The sequence below is a fragment of the Dunckerocampus dactyliophorus genome, chromosome 9 (assembly GCF_027744805.1).
Source record: "Dunckerocampus dactyliophorus isolate RoL2022-P2 chromosome 9, RoL_Ddac_1.1, whole genome shotgun sequence".
Taxonomy (NCBI): domain Eukaryota; kingdom Metazoa; phylum Chordata; class Actinopteri; order Syngnathiformes; family Syngnathidae; genus Dunckerocampus; species Dunckerocampus dactyliophorus.
In genome coordinates, this window is record NC_072827.1 from 18,033,033 (window position 1) to 18,052,783 (window position 19,751).

At 39.3% G+C, this 19,751-nt stretch overlaps 1 protein-coding gene across 1 annotated transcript in view; it reads left to right on the plus strand.

Annotated features, from left to right (window-relative positions):
• Positions 1-16,308, plus strand: part of wnt6b (wingless-type MMTV integration site family, member 6b) — a 38,413-nt gene extending 22,105 nt beyond the window's left edge. Inside the window, exons 4-5 of the mRNA XM_054787694.1 lie at positions 7,579-7,880; positions 9,777-16,308. Of these exons, the coding sequence (XP_054643669.1) occupies positions 7,579-7,880; positions 9,777-10,238 (764 nt within the window). The 3' untranslated portion in view covers positions 10,239-16,308. The remainder of the gene's footprint in view (positions 1-7,578; positions 7,881-9,776) is intronic.
• Positions 16,309-19,751: the final 3,443 nt, after the last annotated feature.

Below are 19,751 nucleotides of genomic sequence, written 5' to 3' on the forward strand. Positions count from 1 at the left end.
CCTGTTAAGTAGCTCTCCAGGAGCCTGCAGTGGACATGGGCGGTGCATTTTTGTTTCTAGATTGTATTGTTCTGCCAGAATACCGGTTTATTTCTCAAAATATTTGTTTTAATTCATTGTGGGTGTAGCTTTACTACTTTGTCTTTTATGTTTCCTGTCCATCTTATTTTCTTGCAACAGACCAGGCTTTGTAATCTTGTCGGTATATTTAGTGTATTGAAGAATTGGGCACTTATACAGTTGGGGCATTTAGATGAAGAGGTATAAGGCAATGACAAATAGATTTCTCTTGTGAGGCAATTCTTTTTGCATTTCCCATTTTCATGGGCATTATCGTGTTCCAACAATATTTTAACTTCAGTTTTAGTATAAATTTTGCTTGTTGCTGGTCACTTCAAACACGAACATGTTCAGACTTGGCTCAACTTGATGAGAGAGGCAGGTTCAGCAGCCACCTTTCCCTGCATATTTTGGTTGTTTCTTGAACCTTCTTCCCTTTATGATGGACAATCTTGGTAATAACGTTTTCCGAAATCCTGATTTGAACGATTTCTACACGCAAGATCAGCGGCAGGTATGCGGCATTTTCGCTCTGACTCTGCTTGACATCTAAGTCCAAATACACTTGTTTACCCTCCATTTGCTTGAGCCGGTGACGACTGTGACCGGATGTGACATCACGTGCAACCCAGCAGTAGGAAAACTTTAGCCACCACCGTGTGCCCGTAGCCCAACTTTGCACAATATTCACTAAAAGACTTATTTAGGGAGTCTGGTAATTTCTCCCCTACTAATAAAAATTGAATTCATTTCTAAGTTGCCTAAAACAACCTTTTCATCGACCCCTCTATCATTTATTTTGAATGATGCTTCTTGCTGCCACTGATTCCGTGCGACCAAAATCACCAAAACAAAAATACAGTGAACATATTTGTATTATGTCAGCCTCCGTAATTCGTGTTTTGACATCCCAGACCTCCCAGTATCATTGCCTAAAAGTCAGAGGATTGAAAGAATATGTGCTAATTCCTGCAGAAGGGCCCTGTGGAATTAGAAGCAGACCTCGACAGGCCCAGACACCCGCTGTGGCGGAGAATTTGTTTGGAATTCATGTCTCCAAGGAAAATATGAAACAAGGCACTTTTTATCTTCCAATTTTTTTTATAGCTTCCACTGAGCACAACACAGCTTGTTCCTCTTTAAATTTTGACAGCTTATGTTGCTTTATTGTTATTCTTTCTCTGGGAGTGATATCCGCCAAGGTACTGATACGTAAGACATATATATTTATCGAGTATATATTTGATGAATTTATATTATTTTATTTCTTTTTCTATTTTGCAACTAAAATGACACATTCTGGTTGGCCTCAGGAGGTACGGGTTTAAATCTCTGTGTACAGTTTTGAGTTGCTCCCAAAATTATGCATGTGGATATTTGGGTACTGTAAATTGCTCATAGGTCCGGATGTCAGTGTGAATGGGTGTCTGTCTGTTTGACGGGCAACCAGACCAGCGTGTACTCTGCCCCAAGCCTAAAATCACCTGGGATAGACCCGTGACCCAAATGACGACAGGGAGTGTTGAAAATGGACAGATGGAAAATCGGAAAAATTCAAGTAGTAGATCCCCATCTAGTCGCCCTGCCGCAAATTCTTTCCTCTGGTTTAAAATGTAAATAATGTTGTTTTTTTACGGTATCATAAGTATAAAGTGGTTTTATGGCACTATCTGCATGAGAAAATGAGTGATGCAGCTATGAATCCGGCAGAGAATACTATCTCCAAAGTCAGTTCAGTCACATTTCCAGCAGGAAGATGCTTTGACTAGACCTGATGTGTTACTACTGTTTTAATACATTACTGTATATGTATATATATATATATATATATATATATATATATATGCCTGTTATTGTTTCTTAGTGTGTAAAACTGAATTTAAAATGTGTTTAATAAAATTGTTGGGTTTCGACTGTCATATATGGGTGTGGTCTTATTTTTGCCATTCGTCTTGGAACATAACTCACAGTTGGACACACATTGTTTTATACTAGTATGTACAGTACTGTGGAACCTCAATTTTCGTAGGGCTCGGTTTTTGTAGAATGCGGTTTCTGACAAAAATTATTGCCACAAATATGTCTCGGTTTTTGCACACTGTCCTGGTTATCATACGACCAGACAGTGCGTCTCACAAACTAGCATCCACGCATTGGTGATTCAGTCTCTTCGAAAAATGGATAGTGGTTCTTTTAAATTTGGGACATTATAGACAGAATCCGGCCCGGGAATCCTTTAATCGATCAGCTGCAATAGGATTGCAATGTAAAGGGTTCTAATTAATGGGTTGCAGGGCCAATGGTTTAACGTAGACACATAACAGATAGTGAGACGGGCCGATGTGTGTCATGATGATTGTACCTGCTGCTGAAGTTTACAAGAAAGTTCAAGTGAGCAAGTATACAGCTCAAACCATCCACTCTTTAAAGTGAAGTTTCTAATGGACTGAAGAGTGAAACAGCATCCGTTCCCTTTCACCCCATCACCCTTCCCTTTCCTCCCTCCACTCATCTCTCTCATGTTAAATGCTCATTTATCCATTTCATTTGATATTTAGATATATTTCACTTTGATTTCTCAGTGTAAAATATAATTATATAATTACTAATAATATTCTAATCAATAATTGTATATAACGCTAATTATTCGTTGTTAAATATGTTTTGTGTTATTATTTTTTGGGTGGGGGTTGGAACGGATTAATTGGTTTTGCATTATTTCTTACGGTAAAAATTGCGTCGGTTTTCGTACGTTTTGGTTTTTGAACGGATTAATGACAAAAACCAAGGTTCCACTGTATAATGAATTCTTTCAAAAGACACGGTAATGCTTGGGATGTGTTTGAATGTGGAATTACTATACCCACACCCAAACAAATACGAACCATGAATGAAAACAAGATGCGGTCATCATAATGGACAACATGTAACCATATATGATAGTTTTAGTCTAAACTAAAACAATGCTTTTCAAATTTGTATGCACCGGCTGTATTCTCTGTGTGCTGGGGTGCACAGCTGGTATTGATATCCCAACATACTGGTGTGTGTCGGGCTCATCGCACGCCACCCATTGTGTGTGTGTGTTACCAATCCTAATGAATCCCATTCTCTGAATCATGAGATATGGAGTTGGCAGGGGAGATGGTAGTGACTGCACGCTCAACCCCCTTCCAGCTTTTAGACATAAAAGTCCTTTACTTTGGCTGCAACACACACACACACACACACACACACACACACACACACACACACACACACATACACAGTCACTTTTCTCAACACAGTTAGTCTTGAGCTTTTGCAAATTTACACACTCAACAGCAGTGAATGTATTAAAAATAACAGCATAACACCGTTATTGTTTTCCAGTAACTGGTCGTCAAATTAATCGGTATTTCAACTATGCGGTAACTTTCACGGACAGTGAAATGTGGCAGGTTAATATGAACTGATCTATATCAATGATGTGGATGTCGCTTCAGTCACCATTGTTCACTACTACTACTACACAGGAAGCTAAATAGCTAGTCAACAAGAGTTGTGATTGCTCACTCTCAGTAAAACACTGGCCTCTAGCGTTTTGGTAGGGAATTGCAAGTCACAAGCTCAGCCCTCAGACCTAATCTGATGAAATATCTCTCAACGGCGCACGCCACTACAAAGGTAAATCAGGTTTTTCAAAAAGGTAATGCAATAATCACCTTCCCTGGTAACTAACTACATTTATGAATGAGTAATTCCGTAATTACTTTTCCGGAATTTGTGTTTTGGTAAAGTAACTAGTAACTATAATTAAATACTTTTTAAAAATGTAATTTTTCTGAACACTGTACACCGAGTCTTATTGTCGTCCATGCACATTTTTATGGCACTTGTCTACTCTTTTTTTGGTCAGATCTTCAGCAATTTCCTGACTATACAGTATGTAACATGTTCTAACTAAAATACTGGGAATAAATGGGGTCAAAGATCATATACAGTTTTAAAAATGTGTTTGAGTGGTAGCAATCGGTCATCTTTTTGTGAGGACCACGCAGCATTTGTATCCCAATCCCAAAGTTCAGTCTCTCTCAGCGCCGTGTGTGAGTGTTTGTCATTCGATGCTGAGCAAGAAGTAAGGAATTGTTTTTTAGAACTTTTCACGCCTCAGTGGTAGTGACAGCCACGGCTCTAGGAAGCATTTACTGGCTGTCCATCTGTCTCTCTGCATGCATAACACATTCTCTTCAAGCTATAACACCTTCAGGGAGTTTCTATGAATAATATGGACTTGGACTCAAGAGCGAACAGCTTAGATCTGGGCGGTCAAAGGTCAAAATGTTTTAACTCCAAAATGTATTTGCTTAGTTTTGAAGCCGTTCACTTAAATATGTAATTGACAAAATTGTGCCTTGCTGTGAATTAAGAACTGTAGACATATTTAGGACATAATTATGGCTAGTCAGAAAACCAATGGCTATGATTACCGTACAGTGGAAGCTCGGTTTTGGAATGCCTCTTTTTTTTATACAGTGGAACCTCGGTTAACATACGCCTCGGTTAGCGTGTTTTAACGCCAAAGGTTTGCCTTTGACATGACATGCATCTTGTTGTGTTGTTTATACACTGCGTGAGTCCAGTGTTCTTAATGTATTTTCATCACAAAACGTCCTTGTTAGCATCCTTTTAGCTTGCCACGACATGGAAACAGGAACTGGAAGTCACCTTTGTTGCCCGTCTATGATGTCATCAGAGGTTCACTCTCAAAAATGTTAACACGAAGCACATTTTTATCGTTTTACAATTATAGTTTTACATGCATAAAGCCATTCTAAATACATGCCAATTGCGAATGAAAGGGATAAATGAACATTTAAGAGGCAGCGAGCTCGACACGGACACCACCTTCGTGTTTTGTCAGGAGTTATTTCTTGAATTCAATAGTGTCACCTTCTTTATCAAATGCTGGCATTTGCGACTTTCTTTGGCTCCATTTTGGGTTATTGAGGTGAGAAACACTATCAAATTGAATGGAATGAAGATATAACTAATGGCAAAACACGAAGGTGTTGTCTGTGTTGATCTTGCTGCCATATCGTGTCTTTGGCAACAAGGATATCATCAGTAAAGGTAAAAGTAACCATATAAGATTCATTTTCCCATTTCATTCATTGATATGCATTTAGAATGCATGTAAAACTATAATTTTGAAAAATAGAAAAATCAGTTTTTTGTTAACATTTTTGAGACATCATAGAGAGACAACAGAGCTGACTTCTGGTTCCTGCTTCCGATTCATCATTTATTTGTATTAGTACATATTTATATATAATTATAAAACTGTAAAAACATGTTTTGTGTGAACATTTTTGGCTTTCTGGAATGGATTTATTAGATTTACATTATTTCGTATGGGAAAAATTACTGTAATTCCTTTTTTAATGACGATTTTGGTACACTGCCTTGGTTATCGTACTATATTGCACATGATAAACTGTTGCTGTGATACCATCTGGTACATTGCTGTACATCGCTTGTTTATTTAGCCATCTTGGATCACACAACCAACGATACTTGCAAAACCTGCACAATACTACGGCATCCTGTAAGCCACATTCATTTGGCAAACTCAAATGAGAACGTTACCCAAAGGACCTGACACATTGTTTACTTACTGTCCGTGCATTTTTTTTTTTATTGGTTATGACTGCTAAAACTAGAATTAATCTTTATAAAATGTATTTGTATTAATATGGAACAGATTAATTTGATTGACATTGTTTCTTATGGGAAAAATTCTTTCAGTTTTCATACGATTCGATTTTATATAATTCACAAAAATCCACATACCTCTGTATTATTTTTGGATTCAATATGGTCAGTGAATGAAGTGAGCTTTTTTGTTTTTCGAATTCGCTCATCTTGGTACATTGTTTGAGTTCCTTACGCAATCCGTTCCATAATTTAATTCCACATACTGAAATGTATTTTTTTCCCAAGGTCATATTTCTTCTCTCTTGTAGAAATGTTTTGTAAGACATGTTTGGGTAATAGGTTATTGTTATCTTTATGCATTATTTTAGCTGTTTAAAAAGACTTTAACTGTGTTGTTACGAGCAATGAGGAGTTGTGTTCAAAGACACCACGTCATTTAAGTTGAATTCACATGTTTTGAGTTACAATTTTCTGGGATTTCCAAGCATAATTAAATGCATCAAATTGTACTTCCACATGAAGAGTTACAATATATCCTTTAATATATCCAATATATCCTTTTGCGTAAAAAGCGTAAAAGACGTATCCATACGTTGTTGGGATCGGGCGTTCGGGATTACAAAAATGTATAAATACATCTTTGGTATTGAATGAGTTAATATTGAAGTACTTCGTGGAAATTCACTTATCACGGTTGGCTCTCGAACCAATTAACCGCAATAAACGAGGGATGACTAGAATGAAATGAAGACCTTGGACAACGGAACTTTAGAAATCTTCTTGACTCTTCTTGTCTTGTCAAAAGAAATGAGTGCAGATATAAGTGTGCTGAGGACGGACGGTAATTTGCAGTTGTCAATGAACTTTTAGCTATCCACAAGTACAAAGCTCTGAACCAAAAATAAATCAGCAGCTGTGGTCTGTAAACAGTGTGTTTGTCGGTGTGTGTCTGTCTGTGTGTGTTGCCTCCTCTCAGCGCTGCAAATCCAATGATGCTTGAGAATGTAGTGATGATTGTGTGAAAGGTACTTTTCTGGTGGCTGAGATTTGTATACTGACTGAAGGCATGGACAGGCGGGTGTTTGAAAGAATGGATGGATCTTTTATTTTTGTTCCCATTTGCTTTCCAACAATTGTTTGGAATTATTACATACAGAGAGCTCACACAAAGTAAAAGCTAATCACTGGTGAATGACGAATGTGTCTTACTCTGTAATGTCTCTCTATATTGTGTACGTCCACTGTCAAATAACTGGTCAAAGACAAAGATAAAAAACCTTGCCATAAATCACCATTTAGGTGTGGCAAGGTTCAGGTGCCTCTCAGCCGGAAGGTTGTGGCTTTAAACCTCAGTCTCCCGCTCACCATGTCCAAGTATATTTGAGCAAGACACTAACACCCCAGTTGCTCCTGATGCTGCAGTGACTGTCACAGCGCTATACAAGTGAAAACCCATTGAACTTTGCTTAGCTTGAAATGTTACTCATATTTCATAGCCAACTAGCATCACTGAGTCGTTATCTTAATATTGTTGAAGTATCCTTGCTCGTGAGACATTGTAAGTGAATGCATCCATTTGTCAATGAACTATACCAACATTTACCTAATTTTAACACATGGTTAGGGTTAGGGGGTTAGGGTTAGGCTTCCCAAGCATAGATTTGGTGCACACGGTTCACTGTCTTTGGAAAGTGTAACACAATGAGATAATGGGATTTTGTTTTCCAGGAATGCAAGTAAGTCTCAGTCTTTTAATGATTCACTCTGGTGATTATGTGTGCAAGTCATATTTAATGAACCTCTTGCTTTTTCATATTCTAGATATCCGAGAGACAGCATTTGTTTATGCCATAACAGCCGCCGGTGTGACCCACGCTGTGACACAGGCCTGCAGTATGGGAGACCTGCTGCTGTGTGGTTGTGAGGCAACCAGGAACAGAGCCCCTCCAAAACCTCTGTCGTCCTCCACTGGAGATGGAGTTAAGTGGGAGTGGGGCGGCTGTGGAGATGATGTGGAATTTGGTTATGAAAAGTCCAAACAGTTTATGGATGCCAAGAGGAGAAGGGGCAAGAGCGACATCAGAACACTCATTGATCTGCACAACAATGAGGCTGGGCGACTGGTAAAAATGCTTCAAAATATCTACTATACACCTGCATAAACAAATGAAATCCAATACAAGCTGTATCAAAAAATGTTATGATGCTCGGGTTTGATTGACACTGTTAGAGAGGTATTCATTTTAATTGACTGATATGTTGTTTATTTGGACATAGTTTGGAGTGGTGCAGAACAGCTCTGTATCACAATAAGACGTGCTTCTAGTATTACAATTAAGTTATCATAGATAATTAAGATAATTAGGTTCTACACCAATGCAAACAAGCACAGCAATAACATACTGTAATAAACTAGTACAAATGCATACATCTTGTTTTCATTTTGTCTGCCTGTTACCATTAATGGGAGTGGTCAAGAATGAGCATTATAACCTTGGACAGGCAGAATTTTTGATACAGCTCTTATCTATTCTCATTAAAATATTTAGGTGTCCATAATGAAGCGTCCATTGAGCTTATATGCAGTCATAGCCAAAATATTGGCATGCCAAAGATGCCACGGTCTTTGGCCAAACACATTGGCAACTATGGCATGTTTGGCCAATATTTTTGGCCATGACTGTACTTCATTCCAATTTTGTACTGCTGCTATACCTGGGGATCACTAACTGGTGGACCGCAGTCGGAGTCCGGACCCAGACGCTGTCCAATACGGATCTGGACCTATAGTCAATAAGTCAATTCAGTTTTGATGGGGCACTTCCGTATTGGCCTTTGAGCATCTTTTTTAACTTTACAGTACCTTTTTGGACCATTTTCAGCCCGCAGTTCGTAGTTTTGGTGGGAAGGGGTGGGGAGGACCGGACCGAACATTAGATTGAGGAAATTTTCTGTTTCTGGACCTACTTGAATTTTAGCTGAATGCCCCTGAGCTATACCACATCAATGTTTCACAATCTTCTTAAAGGTAGTGCTCCAAAGGCGTTGCTTGTCCTGTGGAATGTTCCATCATTCCACTAACATTCAAAGGAGAAACACATTGCCCCTAGCCATGTTCGTGTAGCACCGTAAGCCGATATTCTAACAAGAATCAGGTTTCTGAAACACAAAAACGAGCGTGCCACACATTTTGTTTTCAAGCCTCCGAGGCAGCTATCCTCTAACATTTACACAGCTCATAGAGAGGCTCAAAGTTTGTCTTTGTTGCTCGTATGAACACTACCTGAATTATGGACCCAGCTAGTCCTAATGCTTCTTAAAGAGGGTGATATGAAGTAGTAACCTTTTAGCTCAGTTAATGATGTTGATTTAAAGTGCGGCTTTTAACATCTCAGAGCCGACGTCGCCCTTTTAGCCGTCAGTGCAGTTCGGTACACAGACTTGCAGAAATTTTACAAGCAAAAGACATAATTACATTTGACTGCAGCTGGGGTCACAGACAGGTAGCGGAGAAGTGACTAGGATTTTGGGATATTTTCCAATTGTAGCATTAGTGAACAAACCATTTTGAACATTAGAGGGGAGCACACACAAATGCCCAGCGGTTGTGAAATAAGTGCGCTTGGATGCGTGTAAATGTCTGTTTGTGTGCAATGATGCATGTGTGCGTACACGTTTTCAAAATATGTGTGACTGTGTGTGTGTGTGTGTGTGTGTGTTGCTGTGTGTGATGGGTTAATTATGTGCAGTACAAGTGAATGATCTGTTGTCAAGGCTTGTTAGATGTAGGAAGGCCAGAGGCAACATGAACGGAAAGGGGGGGTTAGAGACTTAAATTCCTTCTGAATAGCGTCTGTTTTTGTGTTACCAAGATAAGTATGTGTATTGTTTTATTTTCAAACGATATACAAAAAGCAGAAGGTTTTTTTTTCTTGTTTAAATAATATTCTCTTTCTCTCCTCCCTCAACTCTTCGTTGTCTACGACACCACCCCCACATGCTCCGTCTCACTCTTCAAGGCAGTGAAGCTTTACATGCGGACAGAGTGCAAGTGTCACGGACTGTCTGGATCATGCACATTACGCACTTGCTGGAAGAAGATGCCGCACTTCCGTGAGGTAGGCAACCGTCTTCTGGAGCGATTTAACGGAGCCTCCAAAGTGATGGGCGGCAACGACGGCAAGACGCTGATCCCTGTAGGCCACAACATCAAGCCCCCCGACAAACAGGATCTGATCTACTCGGATGAGTCACCTGATTTCTGTCTGGCGAATCGGAAAACAGGTTCTCTGGGGACGCGTGGACGCATGTGCAACAGCACTGCCATGGATATCAGCGGCTGTGATCTGCTCTGCTGTCAGCGTGGCTACCGGGAAGAAACGGTGGTGTTTGAGGAGAACTGTCTGTGTCGTTTCCACTGGTGCTGTGTGGTCCAGTGCAAGAAGTGCTTAGTCCGAAAGGAGCTTAGTCTCTGTCACTGATGAACTGACTTGCCCTAATTTGTTGTAATTACTTTTTAAGATATCAAGCCTTTTACCTTGGTTTGGCAGTTGTAAAGGAAGATACTGACTGCTTTAATATCCTTTTTGCACCTGTCCTGCTTACAAAATTCAGCAAGAGCTTCAATTTTTGGCAATGCTATTGATTCCCTTGATTTCTGACAAAAACCTGTCTTGAAACTCTTCGGGTGCTTGACAGACACAGAAGTAAAACATAGACGTGTCTCTTTTCGAAACTACCTATTTTTGCTCATCTTTTTTTTAAATCAAAAAGAACAAAAGAATGTGAATTTGTGTAAGTATAGCACGATTTTATCGGGAGCCGGTCAACAGCAGCACTTGAAGCGAACTGCTTTCTGAGTTCGATAATTGGCTTTTTAAGTGCTGACTATCCTATATTGTCACGCTCCCACCTGAAGGGTGTTACGCTTATATGATAGCTGCGTGCTGTGCCTAGCCTGGATTTACACTACATGGTTCAAGTGACGCAATTCCATTTTTTCCTTTTAAATGTAAAATTCTCAGAGGAATCAGGATTCTGCCAATGTGTACAGGTATATAAAAGCACCAACATATAACAAACTCATCCATGCCACTTATCCTCATTACGGTGGCGGGGGTATGCTATCCCAACTTCGGGATAAAGACAAACAATCATTCACACCTATGGACAATTTAGAGTCGCCAATTAACCTAACATGCATGTGTTTTGAATGTGGTAAGAACTCCACACAGAGATGCCCAAGCAGAGATTCGAACCCCGGTCTTCCCGATCTCCTGACTGTGTGACCAACATGCTAACCACTCGGCCAAACTCAAATCCAAATTACAGTGAAAGCGCATAAACCATCAAGCAGTGCATTGACAATTATCCCAAACAATGTATTGATACCAAGGTTACCTGCCTTTAAAACATGTTGTAAGTCATTCCAGGCAAGATAAACAGTATGGTTTAATATAAACTTTGTTTACTTTGCCACTTCCATTTCTTTCCGAGTGTGTAGTAGTTAATTTGCGTTTTGGGTGTGTGGACATCCGTGACGTGCGGTGAGGTTCGTGGCTGGTGAGGCACTGACTTCTTTAGAGTTTGTTTTTATGTTAGTATCGATTGTTCAGAAGAGAATAATTGACTTTTGTTAAAATATTTATATTTTTAAATACTTCTTAGTCCCTTAGTCCATTTGTATATGAAGTAGATTGGATATGCATTATAATTCTCCATCTTCACAGTCAAATGGATTCATTCATTAAGCGGAGCATAAAAATATATTTAATGCTTTTGACTTGTCGGTAAGTCTTGCTGTAGCCGGCACTGCATGCTGTTGTGTATTTCACTGAAGTAAAAAAAAACACACACAGACTTTTCCTCTCTGTAGAAGGACAGCAGAGACAAGCACCCCCGCCCCTTCACGGTGAGGTGGGGTGCTGCAGCGCCTCAGCGTGTCAAATGTCTCAACAAAATGTTTTTTGTTGTCTAATTAGCAAGAATAATGATGTCCCACTTGCATTAAAGACATGACACAGGCTGAGCACTGTCATGGTGTACAAGAAATGTTTCTGCAAACTTTATATTGGCGACATGCTGGCAAATAGAAATCGTCATCAAATTTGCTGCGCTCAAAACTGCACTCAGGTGTTAGGCTGAGCTTGCGCACTTAAGTCCAGCATTTATAACAGAGTTCAATGGAGAAATATTACTATTTTTTATTTTTTATGTTATTATTATTATTTTTTTTCACCCTCACCTGCCTCTCCTGACCGCACGTCTCTAGTGGACAAGTCACTAGAAGCACGATATGAAATATGTGTCACTTAAAAGCCCCCCAAAATCAGATAAATGTACAAAATTGGAATTAACCATTTGATACCTGCAGCGTGATCCAACCCCAATGAGGCTGGGGTAGATTTGGCCACGTTTTCATCAAGCGGTGGAATTCAGTTCAGTTTACCAAAGGAAAATCTTAATCAGGCAATGGGGGGGACACTGTTTTACCGCTGTGCTTGACACTCCAGTAACTGGAGTGAAGTGTGCAAAAAATTGGTCCAGTATTGATTATTTTGGTATTGTCCACAACAGAAAACTGTGTACTGTACCAAACTATACTGTTCTGCTTGGAGAAAACAGAACCTTTGTGTCTCTCCTTTTGATTTGCCACTAAATCTATAAAACCGTTCATCATTGCTGTAGTCAATTACCATTACCATTAGAATGAAAGGCAAACTCACATGTTCTCTTTCTAAGAACGCTGTCAACGCCGCCAATGCAGCTGTGGACTCGACCTGCCAGTAGAGACTGTTGTTAATATAAAGATAAGATGACAAGAATACTCACTTCCATCTCTCTTAGAAGCACTTTGGATATTGCTGCATTGGACTTGAGAGGTTTGCAAGCATATCTTTCGGGTTGGGCAGTTATTTGGTCTAAAAAAATATATATAATGATGATGTTCTTATGATACACAGGGCTGATGTTGTAATGCACTTTTGGTGATTAGTTTTTTAAAATACTTATACAGATATAAGTATGTAAATAGTATATGTGTGTCTGTGCATATATATATATAGTGAATTTAAAAGTAAAAATCATCTCTCTAGTCCCTGAACCATTTGGTGAGAAATACCAGTATGTGTGAGCCAGTGACGTGCGGTGAGGTTCATTACTGGTGAGGCACTGGTTCCTTTTTTTTATGTTAGAAAAAAAAGACAATAATTCACTTTTGTTAAACTTCTTTTTTTTTTTTCAAATACATCACATTTATTAATTATTATTGTGATCTTGCCTTTTATTTGAATACGCTATCCTTCTCCAGAAAAAGTTCTGATACTTTGTTGTAAAAGTCTGATCACCTTCTGGTGAGCGTGGATATACAATCCTCCATTCTGGCAGTCAAATTCATTCACTCATTCATTCAGCAGAGCATAAAAATATATTTAATGCATTTGACCTTCTGCTAGCTAGAGCTGCTGCCGTCAAATAAATAAATAAACATTGGCTTTTCCCGTCTATGGAAGGATGGCAGGGACAAGCACCTTTCAGCTCACGCACACCCCCTAACCCTAACCCTCCCGTATGACATTCGTGTGTATTTTATTGTCCGATTAGCAAGAATAATGATGTCATACTTACGTTAAAGACATTACCCAGGCTGTAGAAAGTCATGGTGTACAATAAATGTTTCTGTGACATTACATTATTGCCGACATGCTGACAAACAGAAACTGGCAGGTGCCATGAGCCAACTCAGAGCACTCAGTGAGTGCACTCAGACCGCCGAACTTGCGCACTAAACCGAGCGGAGACGCGCACGGCAGCCTCATCGTAGGTTTCTGCCCAGTATTCGATCAGGAAATGTGCAAATTCAGCTATTTTTACTTAAGTAAATGTTCAAAACAATTGGAATCATACAGAAAGTACATTTATAATACAGTTCAGTGAATAAATATTAAGATTCATTTGATGCTATTATTATTAGTTTTTGTAATTTTCCATCATGACAGGTGAGACTGCCTTACCTGCCTCCCTTGACCGCACGTCACTGGTGTGAGCATGTGTGCAAAGGCTGGTGGACCAGTTATCACCATTAGCTAACGATGACGTTAACAACATGAAACTGCTTCTCTGGGCTGATGGAAGCGCACTACTTCTCACTTATCATGCGTGAACCGCACATGATCATTCATGCGTTCATTTTCAGGTAGGAGTCTGTTGGGATTCCAATGTGTCACATTGTGCCTTTGCCGTAAATCAATGTTATTTACTTCACAGTGTACAGTTAAAATATTACTTCACAAGAAAGCAGTTTCACTTAATTCCCTATTATTGCTGATAAGTACTCACAGTCTCTCCTCTCGTTAGTGGTATTTCTATTTTCAGGGAGCTTTCATGATTTCATTTCAGTGATTCAACTTGATTCATCCCTCTGGAAGCATAAGGGTGGATAACAAAATGGAATCGCATAAATTTGTTATGAAATAATATACAGCACATCCATTTTAACTACCGTGCTTGCATGCATATTTATTTGTATTAAGGCTGCATCCTGAGAGTACACTATATGAGGTTTTGTATGGACACCCCCCCAAAGTTTCATTTTTAAGAAATAAAATTTGCAGTTATGTGAGCCACCAGTCATTTCAGTCACAGAGCGCTCACAGCACTGCCCAACAGAAAATTATCAGCAGTCCTTTGTCATATTTGTGTACGGTAATTGTGTTGCGATAAGCCACATCTACCACTAGCATTTGTACTTGAGGTTGCGTGTCAAACCAACAATAAATTCTATGCATCATTCTTATGATGGAACTATTGCTGAATATATGCAATGTAAAGTCTCATAGGTCTATCATTGTGTGTGAATGTGATTTTAGGTAAACGTGTCTCTTTTGAACAAATGTAGAGTGAGACAAAGTCACAATAACATGCTTGCTTAACTAATTTTGTGTAGACTGTTTTTTTTTACTGGTGCAGCAAAGTCACTTTGGTATGTGTATGTATTTCCAGCTTGTTTAAAGTGACGAGATCTTTTCATTGGAGTCAGCTACATGCCGCAGCCCACTTTCATCTTATCAGCACTGTCACATGTCATATTCTGCCATTTTGTTTGTTTTTTTTGCGATCTTTATTTAAAGTTTTCCTCCAGAATGGTAGTTTCATGTCTGCATATCGTGGCCACGATCCACCAAGGGTATATGGGTCCAGTTGCCAGTCAACAGACAATTTCTTTGGGACTAATTCACCAATTAAATTATAAGAAATTTCTGAGCAGAAGTACTGAAATTAACACAAAAAAACAGCCTTTTCGGCACTTACCGCGTATAACTATACAGTAGTTGTAATTACATACAGGTACACTCACTACGCTCGATTTCATAAGGGTAGAATATTTCACGTTCTTTACACTTCATGATGGTCGTGGTGTTTGAGTGGCTTGATATGCCTTGCATGCGGCCAATGCTGAACTGCAATTCTGCTTATTCTGAGCGTTTTACGATGTCTACTTTCACATTATTTTTCACTTTCACTTTCCTTTTCTTTAACGCAAAGCCATCACGCTTGGGAGACATTTTGCGCCTTTCGCGGATTTGCTTTTCACAGATTTTTAAAAGATAAGTGCAATTTTTTTTACCAGTGTATGAACGGGCATTGTGTTCTATCGGTGCTCTGTTGTAAATGTCTGTTATTGTATTTACTACTGCTACCAGTAGAGGGTGTTGTATACTCATGTTAAAGATGTGTTCCGCTCAACTTGTCTTAGTATGTGTTTACGTGCCTGTACGAGCATATTAGGAACCCACAGTAGACAATAGCAGGCTAAACATAAAACCACAACAGTTTTATTAGCTAAGGGAGGACCCGCCCATTATGTTCTACGTCCTGATTGGCTGTAGGCCATTGTCAATTAAACTTCGTGCCGTTTCCTGTTGTGGTCAGTGGTGACTAGAAAACTAGCTAAGTGTGAGCTGCTTGCTAACTGCTAATAAACAACGAAAGAAGAAGAAAAAGAAGCTAACGGGCTAAATGAGTCCTCGGTTCAAGGAGCAGGACGACGGCAGGAGCAAAATGTTTTAACAAGGATACAAAAACGCTACTACCGAACGGCGCCAAGACGAGGCACGGTCAGAGGAGCGAATACGTGTGAGTCACTTAACAATTTCTTGTGTCCAACCTTGTAGATTGATCATTAAAATTCAAATGAAATTTAAACTTTGAGAGTGTTTACAGAAGAGCTACATGTGAGAAAATGTTAATGCCTGTCTGAGAAAAGTGTACAAAGTGTATGGTGAGGGGTTTTACAGCCTTAAAACATATATAATAATTGCAAACAAATAAAGTTGGCCACTTCTGCGGATTTCACTTATTGTGGGCTAATTTGGGAACCTCCCGCGATAAACGAGGGAGCACTGTAATTCTGACCCTGTATATGTTAATTCAAAATTGCACACCTAATTCTTGTTTTTAAAAATCATTGAAGATGAAGTTTGTATTATCGTTCCATCCTGAAAAATGAACCATTCAAATAAATCATTAAGTGCCCAAAACGAATAAGACAAAAAATAGTAAAATAGTAGTCGTACAATATTCTACAACACAATAAGCAAATCCTATTGCTCAACTACGAGGTGTGTCAGAAAAGTTCCAGGACAGTTGCTGCTGGTCATATTCTTCCATGTGCACGTAACCGTAACCCTGGCTGAGGAGAACATCGCCGTGCTGGAGCAGCCTCCCTACTTGGCACCGTGTGATTTTTTTCCTTTTTCCCAAGCATCATAGGGTCATCAAGGGGACACGTTTTGAAGACGTGGACAACATCAAGATGGTTGTGACGAACTGTGGAAGATCGTGGAAGAATCCTTCCACGAGAGCATGAAGGCATGGCAGAGAAGACTGGGAATGTTTGTTAGACTCCGGGGGATCACTTTGAAGGGGGACATTTTTATTTGGTAGTGTGGATTTGAAATGCAGTTGTCTTCTATCGCAGTAAATTGGTTCCTGACCCGGCCTTGACAAATGAATTAAGTAGTAGTATGAAGTAGGATTCAACATTAATAAACTGAATATTTTCGGAGTTAGAGCATAGAAAACCTGTTTATGACTTCCTAAATATGTTTTTTTTACCGTTATTAGAGCCCTGTAGACATGAAATAACACCCACCTCACATTGCCACATTGTGCAACACTAATAGCGCAGGCTACACGATCACTGCAGGGACATAAGTGACGGCCGCCACTCATAGCATATAGCAAGCTACTGAGCTAACTAGTTAGCCTCCAATTTATTTATTCTAAACTTAAGAAAGGGTTTTAAACAGACTAGGGAAGAAAGGCAAATTAAGAAGCCAAAAATGTACCACTTCCACACGGAATGGGAGGAGAACTTTTTTTTCACTCTATCATGTCGGACATGCCATGGCATGACTAAATGCAGTGTGAAGGTAATGTAATGTCTCATCAATGTTTTGTGTCATTACTGATGCCCAGTCACCAGAACACTACGTATGTCTTTCAATATTTTTTGACTAATAATGGGCCACAGTCAACCACGAAACAGCCATCATTTATTCATCACTTTCTGAAAAGCCACGACAGAGTGAGAGAGTTCAAATGGCGATGTACTGTAGCAAGGGGCGACTGTACAGCAGATTCTCGCTTTTTGCGGGGGTTACGTTCTGGTAAATGGTGAAAAAACACAAGTAATTGATACGGCAATAAAAATGTCCGTTTTTTACACGCGACTTTTGTGTCACATATGAACAAAGTGCGAAATCTCGACCTTGATGAAAAACCATTATCACTTAAGCAAAACTAAATAAACATGCAAAAACGGTGGGCTTTCTAACAGTGGAATGTATATACTGTACATTTTAATTGTATTATCACGTATTTACTGCATGAATTACTAGCAACTTGTGGTGAATGAGACGTGTTTTCTGCGGCTTATTTTTTTAGAAAAAAAAGAAAAGATTCGCAAAAATCTGCACATTTGCGGGACCTGGAATGGCAAACGCCGAATGTGCGGGAACCGACTGTATATATTTTGTGACGCACCTTGTGACACACCTCACCTATGGGTGCATACCCATGCAGGGCTTTTTTGTCGGTGGCTCTTCACAAAGTATTTTTTTTTCCAATTATATTTCAATATTGAAATATCAGTTGTATTGAGGGGCAAAATATTATATTGTGAAATATTTAATGGTAGAAATAAAATGTAGAAATAAAGTGTCAAACTAACGGGTCATAAATCATTATTTATCGTGTGATATTGAGTAACAAATGATGGTCTGTCTAACCAATATCCAATGAACCTAATCCCAGTGCATTCAATAATCCATAAAAGTAAATAACACAATACAGCGATACATTGGGAATGTTGATGCTCTGACATCTTTTCACAGACCTTAAAGGGGCCCATTGCAGGGCCTTTTAAATTGGATCCCAGTGTGGCACTATTGTAAGTTTCTTTTAATAAAATACACCATAAATCTCAAGCTGCGTACAGGGTAAATCCGCATTCTTCTACTATTGGCCGAAATGCTTGAATGTTGGATGGACTATATTATGTGTCGAACACGAGGTGTAGAGTGAGAGTGATGGGACAGTTTCAAAACACAGCAACCTCCTGATATGACATTTCCACATCATGGAGAGCAAGAGTACAACATTTTAAACATGACATGTATACATAAGGGCCGCACGGTGGCCGAGTGGTTAGCATGTTGGCCACACAGTCAGCAGATCGGGAAGATCTGGGTTCGATAGGCTCCAGCATACCCCCTGTGATTAAGCAGCATAGAAATTGAATGAATGAATTCAATAACATAAGCAATATGAACTAATTACACCATGAAAATGAAAAGACAAGAGCCAAAAAAAACAGCCCTGGAGTAGTTTGAGCTCAACAAGTTGACACAAGTTCTCATTTTTCAGGAATTTGTTGCACTGTGACTGTGATTTTGTTTCAGGCGTAAAGAGGTTACTCTGCTGCATTTCATATCCCTTTTTAACTGGTTATTTACTACGTTTTATTTTCATCTAAAGTCAAAATAAACACTTTTTACGGTGTCCCTCTGTTTGTACAAACCAGGATAGCAGATGAAACGATTAAATGATTGATATACAGTAGAAATACTTGTCGGACATGTATGTTGTATTGTTTGTGTGCTCACAGAGTGGACAGCCAGGTTAAGATGGAAGCGTTTTTTCATGCTGCCCTCTGAAAAATAAACTGCACGAACAGGGAACGGCATCCCAAGTAGAGGCGTAGAGGCAAAGTTACATTGACTTTTCATTCCATAATCTTCTGCTGCTTATCATGTTCAGGGTGAGCCTATCCTGGCTGACTTTGGGCACGAGGAGTGGAACGACTTAGACCGGTCGCCAGTCCACCATGGGGCACATATGCTAGTTTCCAGTTAACCTAACGTATGTTTATAGGCGCTAGCAGGAAATCGGAGTACAGTCTTCAGGTTCAAATTTTGCGACTTAATTCAATTCGTTTTTCAAAAATATATTAATTAATTTTGCGATTATGTTTTGTGGTTAAAAAGCCTATTATTAGTAAAAACAAATAATTAAAATTAGAAGTATTTTTTGCATTTTCAAACATAATCATGGTTAAATCAATTAAAATACAAATAAAGCATTCTAAAGACACATTCAAAGACGGTGATAAAATGTAGTATTCTACACGGGTCACTAGGTGTCAGTAATGGTACTGTAAGGTGCGATGGGACACACAAACACCAGACTTGATCGCCAGAGCAACAGGCTTTTATTGCGAGTTTGAATGATCTCACAACAGGCACAATAATCCCTTATAAAAACACGGGCTACTGTGTTGCTTCGGTAACACACATCACGTTAAAACTCAACTTTGAACCCTCCACGCCACTCAGCGTGCAGGGCAGTGCCAACCTTTATGTTCTGTGTACCCCCGGAGCCTTTTTGTCATACCATGAGTACCCCCTCACTCATACATGTTGATAATTCTCCAA